The sequence below is a fragment of the Sinohyriopsis cumingii genome, chromosome 16 (genome assembly GCF_028554795.1).
Source record: "Sinohyriopsis cumingii isolate HCF-2022 chromosome 16, ASM2855479v2, whole genome shotgun sequence".
Lineage (NCBI taxonomy): Eukaryota > Metazoa > Mollusca > Bivalvia > Unionida > Unionidae > Sinohyriopsis > Sinohyriopsis cumingii.
This window is the reverse complement of record NC_142976.1, coordinates 56964986-56978410: the sequence shown is the minus strand read 5'-3', so window position 1 is coordinate 56978410 and position 13425 is coordinate 56964986. Positions and strand designations below refer to the sequence as shown.

General features: G+C 33.9%; 1 protein-coding gene across 1 annotated transcript; it reads left to right on the top strand.

Moving 5' to 3' along the window:
* Nucleotides 1-104: 104 nt before the first annotated feature.
* LOC149780474 (UPF0598 protein CG30010-like) lies at nucleotides 105-11988 on the top strand. The gene is made up of 3 exons (XM_089937435.1): nucleotides 105-274; nucleotides 5743-5791; nucleotides 10730-11988. The coding sequence occupies exons 1-3, from the start codon at nucleotides 128-130 to the stop codon at nucleotides 11206-11208; spliced, it is 675 nt and encodes a 224-aa protein (XP_089793561.1). The 5' UTR covers nucleotides 105-127; the 3' UTR covers nucleotides 11209-11988.
* Nucleotides 11989-13425: the final 1437 nt, after the last annotated feature.

Sequence of the window (13425 nt, the reverse complement as noted above, 5' to 3'; positions counted from 1 at the left end):
CCGATTTCTATTAGTTACATTTACACAGGAAGTATAATTTGAACCAATCAAAATAACTGTTTCATACTTTTAAAATGGTCCTAGTGCGCAGTTGCAGTCGTCATTTATTTCCGTTGTAAACAAATGTATGTCAAATACCATGCTTTTCAGAAGCAGGTTCAGTATTTCGCGATTCGAAAAACTTTGTTTCATTCGAAATGTTCATTATATACAAAGACAGTCTCCATCATCTAAAAGCAGAGAGTATTTCTATTTCATTGACCATCAAGGCCAGGTAAAAATGATCCTTTGCAAAGCCAACTTGCGCAACCCGTCCACTACCCACCCTCCTCCGTCAGCTTGTTTCGCTACCGATTTTAAAAACGAAAAAGAACAGGGATAAAATATAATTGTTGTTATAGCTATACACTAGTAATAGCGCGGAAGAGATTTAAAATAATGACTATAACACAGTCTATCAAATACATTGATAATTCCTTAGCAGTTTGGAAAAAGTCTTAACCTTCAGTTACGAGACACCAAAATATACCTCAAATACTTACAACCATACCTATGATATGCATAATATATAAAGATAGTTATTTAGATATTACTTGTTGCATGAAAATGTCAACAAAGTAGATAAATGCAACATATGGTTAAGATTTTCTTTGTATAACATTTACATGTATCGACTGAATATAGCTCCCCGTTTTTTCGTACCCCACTACCGATTTAAAAGATGAAAAGCACAAATGAGATAAACGATGCACATAACTTAGCCAGTTCATTTAATAATTTATAATTTCAAACCTGATTATCCCCAGCTGGGACCCTAACACCGTTATCATCTGTGCGTTTAATTCCAAACAGATGTTTTCAGTGTAAAAGATGACCTGTTCACCAGTCATTTCCAGTTCCTAAACAAGTCCAATTTAGCCATAGGGGTGTGTGCACAACTACATGTATATGTACGTAGAAGGAAAATATCATCTGCTTCCTATATTTACGATGTGGAATCAAGCAAAGGAAAAGAATGACAATTACCAATTTACATGAATTTAACAAGCAGTGTAATTTCTTTGTACAGATGTGCAAAGGTTAAAACTCTAAACTCTCAACATTATGGTAAGTTACTGAATTATCTAGCAGTTACTGAATAGAATGAACTACATCAAAATGTTTTCTGAGGAAATCAACTTGCCCATAGTGTACACAACCGGGTGCAGTGTTAATATGGAAAGTCCATTAAGCATAAAAGGCGCAGAGAATGCCAGTGTTAGGGCCATTCTGATCACATTCAGGTTAGAAATTATAAATCAATAAATGAATTGACTAAGTTCCTAGCACTTTTTATCACATTTAAGATTTCCGTTATTGAAATTGGTAGGGGGGTACAAACAAACGGGGAGGTATATTCAGACTACAGTGTGTACTACTGATACATTCAAAATCTTGCTAAAGTTCACTTTTATTTTGTAAAATTGCTTATAATGATATGGTAACATTTTTCATTATTTATAATTTCATCTTTTTTCATTGCAGTTTGATAACCAAACAACAAGTACCTTATTTATAATATGTATCATTTGTGTATACAAATATACCCCAAATGCACCTAAATTTACAGTATATACTGTATGTTTTGGGGGTTTCATGTATTTGATGAAAATATCCAAAATTTTGATAAATATTGTACTTAAGATATTTTACCTAGATTGACCCAGTATACAAATCACTCTTTCTTGTACTGATGTTGTTCCATGAGGTAGCACGTGGAGTTGTTACTAAAGATTAGTTTTTATTGTTTAATAGATTTATTATAAATCCAGTGCTACAATAGCATCTTTTGTGTGCCAGTATTGTAAAAGCCAAAATAATAAACGTTGGGTGGATTTGGCTATTTCGTATAGCCCTGAACTTTTGATATGCCCTTAGTCAGAATTTGGCATTAGTTGCTGTACCATCTTTTATCAGTAAGTGATTTAAATAATAATAATAATTAATAAATGTAATTTTTTGTGGCTTTTTATTTTCAGCAGTTAAAACAAGCTGAGCTGAGACAATGTACTTTGCACATGGGCACTTGAAATAGCTCATCAGCACGGGTTCAAACTCATGACTCACATGCTTTAAGTTGTATGCTCTACTGAATCTTTTTCCAATTTTGACCAATTGGCAATAAATGGACCCTCACTTTTATTGCTGAATTGACTCCCATTTATCATTATTCACTGGTTACAAGGAACCAAATGAATAGTGGAGTCTCTTAAAGTACCAATAGTAGTCATGAAGCACCTTTTCATTCACAGGGTTTTTGGGGATGCCAAAATATGATAAACATATGCATACTTTTAATTTTGGATGCATGAAAACTCCAACAGCTGAGTCCATGGTACACAAGCTTTTTTGTGTCAGTGAAATTCTCTTTTGTTTAGTCTGTTTCAACAAAGCAATTATGAGTCATCATAATAATGAGGACTTAGTACAATACTTAATCTTTGCAATATCATAATGATAAATGTAACAGAAAAATGTAGTTGTTGTAGGGTCTAATGCCATTTTTCAGCACACGATAGGCTATACATGGCGGCCAGTCTTAATGGTGGAGGAAGAACCCAAGAAAACCCCCTAAAAGAACCACCAACCAACGAGAAGCTACTGGCAAGCTTTCTCAAATACCCACATTGGCCAAATCTGAGACTCGAAGCAGAAAAATTGGTAATAACATTATTATTAATAGGGCATTACAAGCTGACTGGAAAATTTAACTTGCCCTAGGGAGATTTGAGCTTGCCCCAAAATATTTTAACCTAATACCACAATTAAAATAACAGGGTAAGGTAAAATATAATATGCATATTAAGAAAATCATGTTATATTTTCCAAATAAAGAACTTTTGTTTTTGTTTATCTTTGTCTGCGCATTCAAATCATTGGGCCAATAATGAAAGTTATAAAACAAATGTATGTAAATTTATGTAGTACATGTTGATAGATATGTAAATGAGAGAAAAAGGAAAGTGTGTTCTTTGCTGGACTCTTTTTTTTCATGTGCACTGGTAGAGAGCATGATTTAGTAATACCTGACCAAGCGCCAAATGTTAACTAATTTACAAGACTAATTCATTTTAATAAGCAGTTAAAGCATTTCTTTACGGAACAACGCCAAAAATATTACTGGAACACAGTCTGATTTACAATTCTGTAGACATTCCCTGAAAAGCATGTTCTTACTCCCGTAAGTAGTATACCCGGTAATGTAAAATGCATTGAGATTGAAATACAAGCAATAAATCTACATTCTTCAGTGTCTTTTTATGATAGTCGAACTGCTGTTGTTGTGTTGTAACTGCCTGTTCTGAGTCGATAAAAACCTTATGAAATATGATCACTTAGCACAAATAAGATATGAAGTACCTACATGGTATGATTTAAGTTCTTTTACATTATGTTACTGTGAGTGATCAAATTGCTCTGTAAGGTCATTCGTGGTCAAAGAAGTGATTATAGCTTTATTAGAACAAATTATCAGCCACTTCAATTGATATAGTTCGTACAGACAATCCCACATTAATGTCTCATTATGAAATTATACATTTAATGTATTAGAAGAATGAATATTACTTTTCATACATCTGTTGCTAGGGCCAATTCTAAGGGAACTTATTTATTATCTTCCTAGCTACTGGAGGTACTGTGTCTAACGTAATTGGGGAAGATACTCTGATAACAAACAGATACTCTTAAATAGTGTTATCCATCCTTATGAGGATACAAATATACCACATTGGTGATTGTTTTGGGTGGATTTTCATCCAGCGTACTGCATGCCCAGGTACACACATAGACCTTTGTAAATACTACTGAGTCTTGCAATAAATCACACTTGTTTGGATTATACTATAATGTATGTAATGGGTGTTTGTTTACATTTGAGAATGGACTGTCTTCTTCAGATGGGTGGAAATGACTTTTCTGTTATGTCGGTAACTATACAACAGGCATGTGCAACCTATGGCTTGTGACCTGGTTTTATCCACTCATTACATCAGGGTGTGGCTATAAAACTTGCCTGTGCCCTGGAGGAAGTTGCACATGCCTGCTATACAATGTGTACACTATGTGATACATGTGAGATAACTCAAATGGTGATATATGTATGTAGGCATAAAATAAATACCAAAGAGAGAAAATGTAACATGCATGAAAAAAAACAAATACATGTTCAAGGCCTTTATTATTTACATAACTAATAGGATATTGAAGTATTTTCAGAAAAACACATGTATGTTTGCAGATAGGTGTGTGAATACAGTGCAGACATGTATGCTAGATATTGACCCAGATATGTATCATGCATTTCAGAGCCATTTTCTTACTTTGCCATCTAGGTATTCCAGGTGAAGACATTTCTTGGGAAGAAGGAGTGTTAGTAAATAACAGTTCTAGTGGTTATTATCCTGTAGATGTTGGCTTTTTTGTTCTTTTATCTGTATGCATAAGGTATAGTTCAGGTGGTAGTATTGTCCACACAGGTATGGGTGATTTTACCTGTAGGCATAAGGTATAGTTCAGGTAGTAATATTGTCCAGAATATATTATGACTAGATACAAGAATATATCATGACTAGATACAAGAATATATCATGACTAGAATGCACGTATATATCATGACTCAATGGTGTGTTTTATACCATGGTCATGCCTCCACTCCCTACCTCAAGGTCAGCTTTTATCCCTGTCCAGAGTATAACTTTTCAACCACTCAGGATATTTTAACAAAACTTTGCCCAATTATTTATCAGACTAAGTGGTGTGTTGTACACCATAGCCATGTCCCTTACTCAATGTCAAGGTTATGCAAAGGCAGAATTTAATTAGTTGCTTGTATCCTTTTCCAGAGTTACAATTTTAAAACCACTACCCCTGCCTCAAGATCAAGGTCATTGCAAAGGAAAATATAATTTATTTACTATAGGCCTTGTCCAGAGTATAACTTCTAAGACACTTTAATGAACCAGACAATATGTTGCATACCATAGCCCCACCCTCATATCATGATTATATAATAGGAAAATGTAAATCTGACTTGTGTCCTTGTCAGAAACATAACTTTTCAACCAAGATATTTTAAAGAAACTTGAACTAGTTACATATCAAAATTAAACTATGTCATGTATCATAGCAATGCCCCCTGCATCAAGGTCAAGGTCATGGCACAGGAAACTATAAATAACTGACATCTATGTACATGTTTGACTTTTGACCAATGGAGATAATTTTATGAAACTTTAGCCTTTGACACATGTTGACTTGAGAGCATCCTGCATGTTCATTTGCACTCATTGTCTCAAGATCAAGGTCACAACAAAGGATAATGTAAGGCTTTGGCCTATCTACCTATCGAGGTTGTAAGTTTTTAACCCCAAGAAATATTTGAAGCTTGATCTAGGTCCACACCATATCATACAGAAGTCAAATCCCTCACTCAGAATTAGTGATTTTGGTAAGGAAATTGGTTACCAGATGGGTGTATCATGTACTTTTATCATTATGGAACCTTTACTTTGGATTCATAGAAAGGAATGTTTTATTAGTCTTTTATGCATTGTCATCACAGGGCACATCATTTCATTGGTCAGTATAATTTTGATATGTTATTCTTTATATAATAATTGATGTTTATCATGATTGCAGGAGAATATTGAAAGCTTTGTTGGGTTAGTCCTTGTAACCATTACATTCTGGTTTCTTTTACAGCTTTTTCTTGATGATGCAAAGATGAAGAATTTTACTTCCTGTTTTAAGGGTATGAAATTATATCTCATTTTGATTTCTCAACTATTTCTCCCCCTTTTCTCGCATCTGATTCAGATGAAAAACCCATCCATCAGTCTATGTGTCTGTATATACACTTAACTATTATAGATGGTTCTTCTTGTGATAGGGTCAATCAGGCTACCTGAATGGTGGGCCAGGACTAACATGTAGTATAGTCAAGAAGCAAACTATATGGTTCCATGAATTGTTGTATATTTTTAAAAAATACCTACATCTGTGCTTTACAAATGATAATAAATTTTTAATGACTCATGAATGTAAAGTTTCATATAATGATTATGAGCATCATCACTATCATCCATCATTCTATGGGCTACTATCATCCATCATTCTATGGGCTACTATCATCCATCATTCTACGGGCTACTTTCATCCATCATTCTATGGGCTACTATTATCCATGGGGCCCCGAGTGGCTGAGTGGTCTGAAGCGCTCTCCATTACGGATCACTGCCATCTCACCTCTGTCTGCGTGGATTTGAGTCTCAGATTCAGCCAATGTGGTTATGTGATAAAGCTTGCCAGTAGCTTCTCGTGGGTTGGTGGTTCTTTCCAGGGTTTTTCTCGAGTTCTTCCTCCACCAATAATACTGGCCGCCATGTATAACCTATCATGTGCTGAAAAATGGCATTAAACACTACAATAATAATAACAATAACTATTATCCATCTTTCTATGGCTACTATCATCCATCATTCTATGGGCTACTATCATCCATCATTCTATGGGCTACTATCATCCATCATTCTATGGGCTACTATTATCCATCTTTCTATGGGCTACTATCATCCATCATTCTACGGGCTACTATTATCCATCTTTCTATGGGCTACTATCATCCATCATTCTACGGGCTACTATCATCCATCATTCTATGGGCTGCTATCATCCATCATTCTATGGGCTACTATCATCCATCATTCTATGGGCTACTATCAGCTATCATTCTGTGGACTACTATCATCCATCATTATATGGGCTACTATTATCCATCTTTCTAGGGGCTACTATCATCCATCATTCTATGGGCTACTATCAGCCATCATTCTGTGGGCTACTATCATCCATCATTCTATGGGCTACTATTATCCATCTTTCTATGGGCTACTATCATCCATCATTATATGGGCTACTATCATCCATCATTATATGGGCTACTATCAGCCATCATTCTGTGGGCTACCATCATCCATCATTATATGGGCTACTATCATCCATCATTCTAGGGATACCATGATTTTTAAACTTGTACTGATTGAGAGGCTTGACCATACATGTATTTGGTATTTGTTTTATGAAAATAAGCAGATGCCAATAAAAGTTTTAGATACTGGACACAGTCCTCTATGAGGAGGAAAATAGGCTGGGAATCAAAGGTCACATTTATATAGGTAACTATGAAATAGGCTGGGAATCAAAGGTCACATTTATATAGGTAAATATATACTCAATCTTGTAATCTGAAATCCATCAGTACAAATTTTCATCTATTTGTCTGCCCACATGTGTACTAGATAGAGTAACAGCCTAAACTTAATAGAGTACATAGAGGTTATTTTGCATTTATTTTGCAACCCATTACTTATTTATAATTGGTTTATGCTGTTTTGTAAATGCTGATATAAAGTTTTAGGTATGTTGACTGGAATAATTTTGATGCTTTTCTTAGTTCAGCTGGCAGTAAGGCCAAGTGATTTTATGGTACCAAGTGCATTGTCTGTCATTTGTCTTATATGTGAACATTTATTTGTTACCACTCTGGAGACCATAGTTTGATCAGACTTGTAATAAATGCTTATATCATCATGCTTTCAGATTCAGTAATGGATAATGTCATAATTCATCACAATGAAATGATTTTGCCTATGGAGGCCATAGTTCTGATCTGATATAATCAAATGTGGAACTTAGGCTGAAATCATCAAGCAGTTGGACGAGTTCAGTGATTAGCAAGAGTCATACATATTTAGAGGTGATCTTGCATTGGATTGGCTGAGTTTGTTACCACACTGGAGGCCATTAAATTATCAAGATGTCCAGTGAGTTTTATTATTAGCAAGATCTACACATATTGATGAAATTTATTGCCTTTAGAAATGGTTCTCAAATTGTATGCAATGTAATCAGTTTTTTGTCTCTTCTCTCCAAGGGAAAGCAAGGGAAGTAACTCATGATATTGACTATTGATAATCACAGTTTGGGTTAAACAGTTCTTCTCCTTATAGAAAATTATGCAAACCAGTTAATAAAAGAAAATTTTGAATACAAGATGCAGACAGTTCAATAGAATAATTTATCACAATTAACAAAATAATACACCTTAGGAATTCAAAGGAATAATTAGTAATTTATAACTGATGAGACCAATAGTTTGAAGAAAAAAAGAAATTTTGTAAATGTACAATTGCAGGCAAGCATAAAATGTGCACAGTTTTGTAACTAAGGTTATAGTTTCTTGACACAATTATAGATATTTGTTTGCAAGTAAATGTTTGTTTCTAACATTGATTCTGAAGATATCTTATATATAAGTTTTACATTTATTTGCACACACTATTTTTAAATATTAGTCATACTTGACATCTTAAATGTTTGGGATCAAGTTTGATGTTTTTCGTGAAACAGAGTTTGACTTTGGTTAATATTGCTGTGTTACAATATCTGAAACATTAGACTTTTTTATCACATGTATTGGTGCATTATTTTATTCCACTGCTAAATACATTCAGTACCATAACTCAGCTTCTTTTAAAAGTTATATTTTTTAATTTTGCTTTTAATATAAAAAATACCATATGCTTTTTTATTATTTGCTCATTTTTTCTCCATCAAATTTACACTCAGAATTGTGCAGTATTTTTTCATAGTGCACTGCTTCATACTGCACATATCAGTGCTGTCTGTAAGGAACTACTTTTAATTGTAAACAAACAATGTATGGTCATGTAGCAGATGACAGAGCTTTGAATTTATTAGGTTTGGTCCATTTAAAAGTATAGACGATAAAGTTGATGATATGGAGAAGCACATTAAGTCACAAAAGAAACTTTAAACAAAGCAAATGACTGAATGTGATATCTACAATATCCACAACAAATGTTCCTAACTATTTGCAAATCAGGTGTTTCAGACAATGAACCATTCTCTCAAGGGACTATAAAAACCCTTGCTAGTTGGTGAATTTGGATGACTTCACCAAATTTGAATATTCCTTGAATATTTTGTCATTTGCAAAAAGTAGGATAAGTTGGGGATTTTGAGTAAAAAGTGACCAGGACACGAAAATGATGGTTCCAATAAGCCAAACAAGAAAAGGAATAAAAAAGAACAACTTTTAACCTTCTGCACATGCACAACCGAAATAGCCAATGAAAAATGACATTTCTAACACAACTAGGCATCAGGCTAAAAGGAAATCTCTTGGAAGCAGACTTATTTGGATATATTCAGAAGTAGCCCCCCATCCCCCGAAGCATTTCCTACTCGCATTTCAGGTGAAAATGACATAAACTTCCAGGGTTTATTGAGTTTATAGGTGTATTTTGATGACATCTCTAAATTTGAATATTCCTTGCGTATTTTGTCTTTTGTGCATCAACATTGCGCATAAATTACAAAATTTTGTAAGAAATTTTCAAAATCCTTGTCAAGAGACTGTTTAGAACATTCTAAATTTTTACCTATCTACAGGTATCTGTATTTGATGAGTTGGTAGAGTACTGAACTTGTATTCCAAGGGTTGTGTGTTCAGACCAGCTCAAGTCGACTGCCATGGTGTGTCACTGGGTATAGCACGTAGCGCCCATTTCCTCATAATGATATAGCCAGTAATGTTAAAAATGCCATTAAAATTATCCAACCACATGACCTCTCTATGCCCACTTCTGTTTTCCCACCACTTCACTGTAACATGTTAGCCCAACATGGAACCAGCTGTAGCTGATGTTGAAAGTATATCTGGTTGGTAAAACCGGTAAAATTTGCAGTGAAAGTATAATGATACAGAAGGAATTGCTGATCTAGAAAAAGGAATGTCACCAAAAAATCTAGAATTGATATCTGTTGCAAAAATGGTGGGGGGCTTGTCTTTTAGAAAGTCACCAAATTAATAGGGGAGACAAAAAACATAACCAATACAGGTATTATGAATAAATTAATAAGAATAAAAAATAAATGGAATATGAGGATTAACAGAGTCATGGCTTGTTTTGTTTATTTCATTACCACATCATCTAACTTTACCCTAGATTTAAAATTGATGCAGAATAAGTTACACGACACAGAGAATATCATACTTAGATAATTTTCTTGTTATGACATGTTAGTTATCCAGGCTCTGTGCATTAACATCACCTTTCGAAGATAAAACTCTCCAATTAGAAACCCCTTTCTACAGCTACTTAAGTACTCCCATGGGCAGCATTATATCGAGGGAGTACTTTATTGTCAAGAATTTGGCATATCTGCTAACTAAAGACACAAGTAAAAAGTGGTCATTTAGCTAGATCGGTCAGTGATGACAGTGTTTCAGAACATTTTTGTCACAAAGCTAAATAGCTTTGAAGAAGTACTTTCCATCAGTGAAAATCTACTGGCCCATGATCAGGAACAAAAGCCACATCTTTGACATGTAACTTGAAGAGGAAAATGGGCTTCTGTAAGATTTAGCCAGAACCCAGGCACTGGGTTCTCCTGTTTTTGTTGCACTGGCATGGATAATATACATCAGTTAAACAAGGTGTTCATCATACTGACAAGGTATACATCAAGTTTTAATGTATATAGTAACATGGAAATCGGTGTTTTAAAGGCAGTCATTTTTTCAGCCAGTTTAAATGAAAATTATGGTTATATAATGTATTTCACTTTATATTTATGCATAAGAATTTTTCTTTTCTTTTTACAGAGAAAGCGTTTCTGCAGTTTTTCTTTACTCGATTAAGACTAAATGATACAGGACGATACACTCAAGATTTTCCATATTTTTCTCCTTGTGGAAGAGAGAGCAATTATATTCGATGTGATGACAGACCAGTTGTTTACACTCATATTGTTAGATATCCTGATAGTTCTGGACCTGGCCAAATATTATATGGGTATGCAGGAGATAGTCTGAATGTTCCATTTCAGCCTGAGAAAGTATGCATGTTACCAGAAACTGGAAGAGTCTACCATCCTGCATCATCTTCTGTTGGAGGTGTCGGACTGATCAAGTCAAAGTTAGCTATTGAATTAAGCAAATACTTTGAATTTGAAAATGGAGAAGATAAACCTCCCACACAATTCACATGGGCTGGAAAAAAGTATACACTAACCAATGAATTGATTCCCCTCATGAACTTGTCACCATTCGAGGCTAGAAAAAGACTAGAGGAAAAGAGTTGATGTTTATTTTGTGTGATCCAAAGACACTTATTAATCAAAGTCTAACAACAATAATTGATATGTATTAGTTTATCAATTCAGGAACAAGTGTAAAATCAGATTTACTCTTGGAAACCCCAGCTAAATTAAATATAACCATGCATGAAAAGTATTTTAGTTTTTTCTTTTAATTCAATGCCTATGAACTGAAGAACCGGTAATTTTTATATTGTGGATGATATTAAAAATATTATGGTCTAGGTGAAATACTTTTTCAAGCAATGAACATGTAGATACACTACTGACTGTAATAAAGCAGAGGCAGTCTGTTTGCAGCTTCAAAGTTATCTCCCTTGATGCACTTTTGAAAACAAATATAAATAAAAACACAATTCAGAACAAATTTAATAATGTTTAAACATTAAAAGTAATTAGTCTGCAAATCATTGGGAATCAAGCACTAGACCTATTTGCATCATAGGAAAATGAGATAATTGTGGATTAAATACAGTTACAATGGTATGCAAATAAATTGTTAGGTATTGACTGATTGAAGATCCAAATTAAGAAACTAGTCTTTTGACTTGTACAGTGTTTTGGATCCTATAATTCAATCAATTGTTATGATTTTTTTTGTTTCATTTTTGTTTAATGCTGTCATTTTATTTTGATGATGATGATGATGACCATCAAATAAATGTGCAGTAAATGGGTCATGGAGTGCACATTTGTCTCGTGCATTACATGGATGCAGTTTGCATTCCATCTGCTTCATTCATACAAATATATCTAAAAATCATATTTTGAGGTTTTTTTTCTTCTTATTGTTCACACAACTTTAAAAAGTCCTTAAATGTTTGCCTTGTATTTGAATGATGCCTTGTTATGTCCTTGAATGATTGCCTTGTTTTAAAAGGTCTGGTTGCTCTCAAGAGTCCTTGAATGATTGCCCTAAAAAGTCCTTGAATTAAAAAGGAGTTTTATAATTAAAAGGTCCTTGAACATTTGATTTTGTTACAATGACAGAAATCCTTGAATTTTACAAAAACACATTTAATGTAATAAATAAAACTTCCATTCTTAGAATCACCCATATTAATTAGATTTATTAGCTCTACTGTTCAGACACCAGAAGAGCTTTTCATCCATCCGTCCATTAGCATAAATTGGTTGTCACTACTCCCTCCCGAACTATGATGAAAATGGTGCCAATCTGATGTCCAGTGTAAAAATTCTGCTATTGTTACTCCTCCCGAAAGGAAAATCATGTGGTGTAAATATTGTTATCTGTACTCCGCTCCAAATGTATGGCTATATCAGTATGGGGTTTTCACCAAGATTGCATATGATACTGAGTTGGTTGTACATCCAATATGGTCACCATGACGACCATCTTAAAATCTTCTTGTCGCTTCTCCCTCTGAAGGTATGATCATTATGACATGAAGTTTTCACCAAAATCCGTCAAAAGGGATTGGTTTTGTCATAAATGCTGATGAGTAACAGAGATGGCGTCAACACTTGACACTTAAATGGAAGAAATGGTAATCCTGAATTTATGGAAAATTCTTTTTGCCCAATAGAATATTAATCTCTTCAAAGGACTCGTCTTGTACGTTTATGTTGCCATTCCTCACAAAGTACAGACATTATGTACATAGTATATGGTGTAATTTGTGGAACAAACATAGTGTTATGAGTCTGTGCTCTTAAAATAAGTAATAGAAAATATTTATTTCCCTAAAATACAAGGTGAAAATGAGAAAAAACAACTTGTGGTATTGCGATTTAAATCCACAAAAAATCCAAGAATTACAGGCACAAGTCCTAGTAATTTAAAGTCCTGAAGAAAATTCAGTAAAAATCCAGAATAATCCCAAAACTGAAGTTGATGACGTGTCTGTGGTAGCTAATGAAGTGTTGATGTGTCAACAGTCTTTTGTTGAATCACAAAAATATAATTCCAGGTTTGAATATTCTATTAATTATTAATTCCAGTAAATGTTTATCCAAGAATTTAATCAGAGCATTTCTATATTTCAAGAGAAAATAATCACTTGAATTCAATAATTTGAACAAAAGAAGATTCCAACCCAAAATTACTGGTCACAACATATACAAAACCTGAAAGTGCTAGATGTTAAAGCACAAATGATAAAGTCCTCACAATTACAAGATTATTTAGTTCTCTACTCGTCCTCAGGTCACAATTAGCATTTTCTAAAAAAAACATTACCT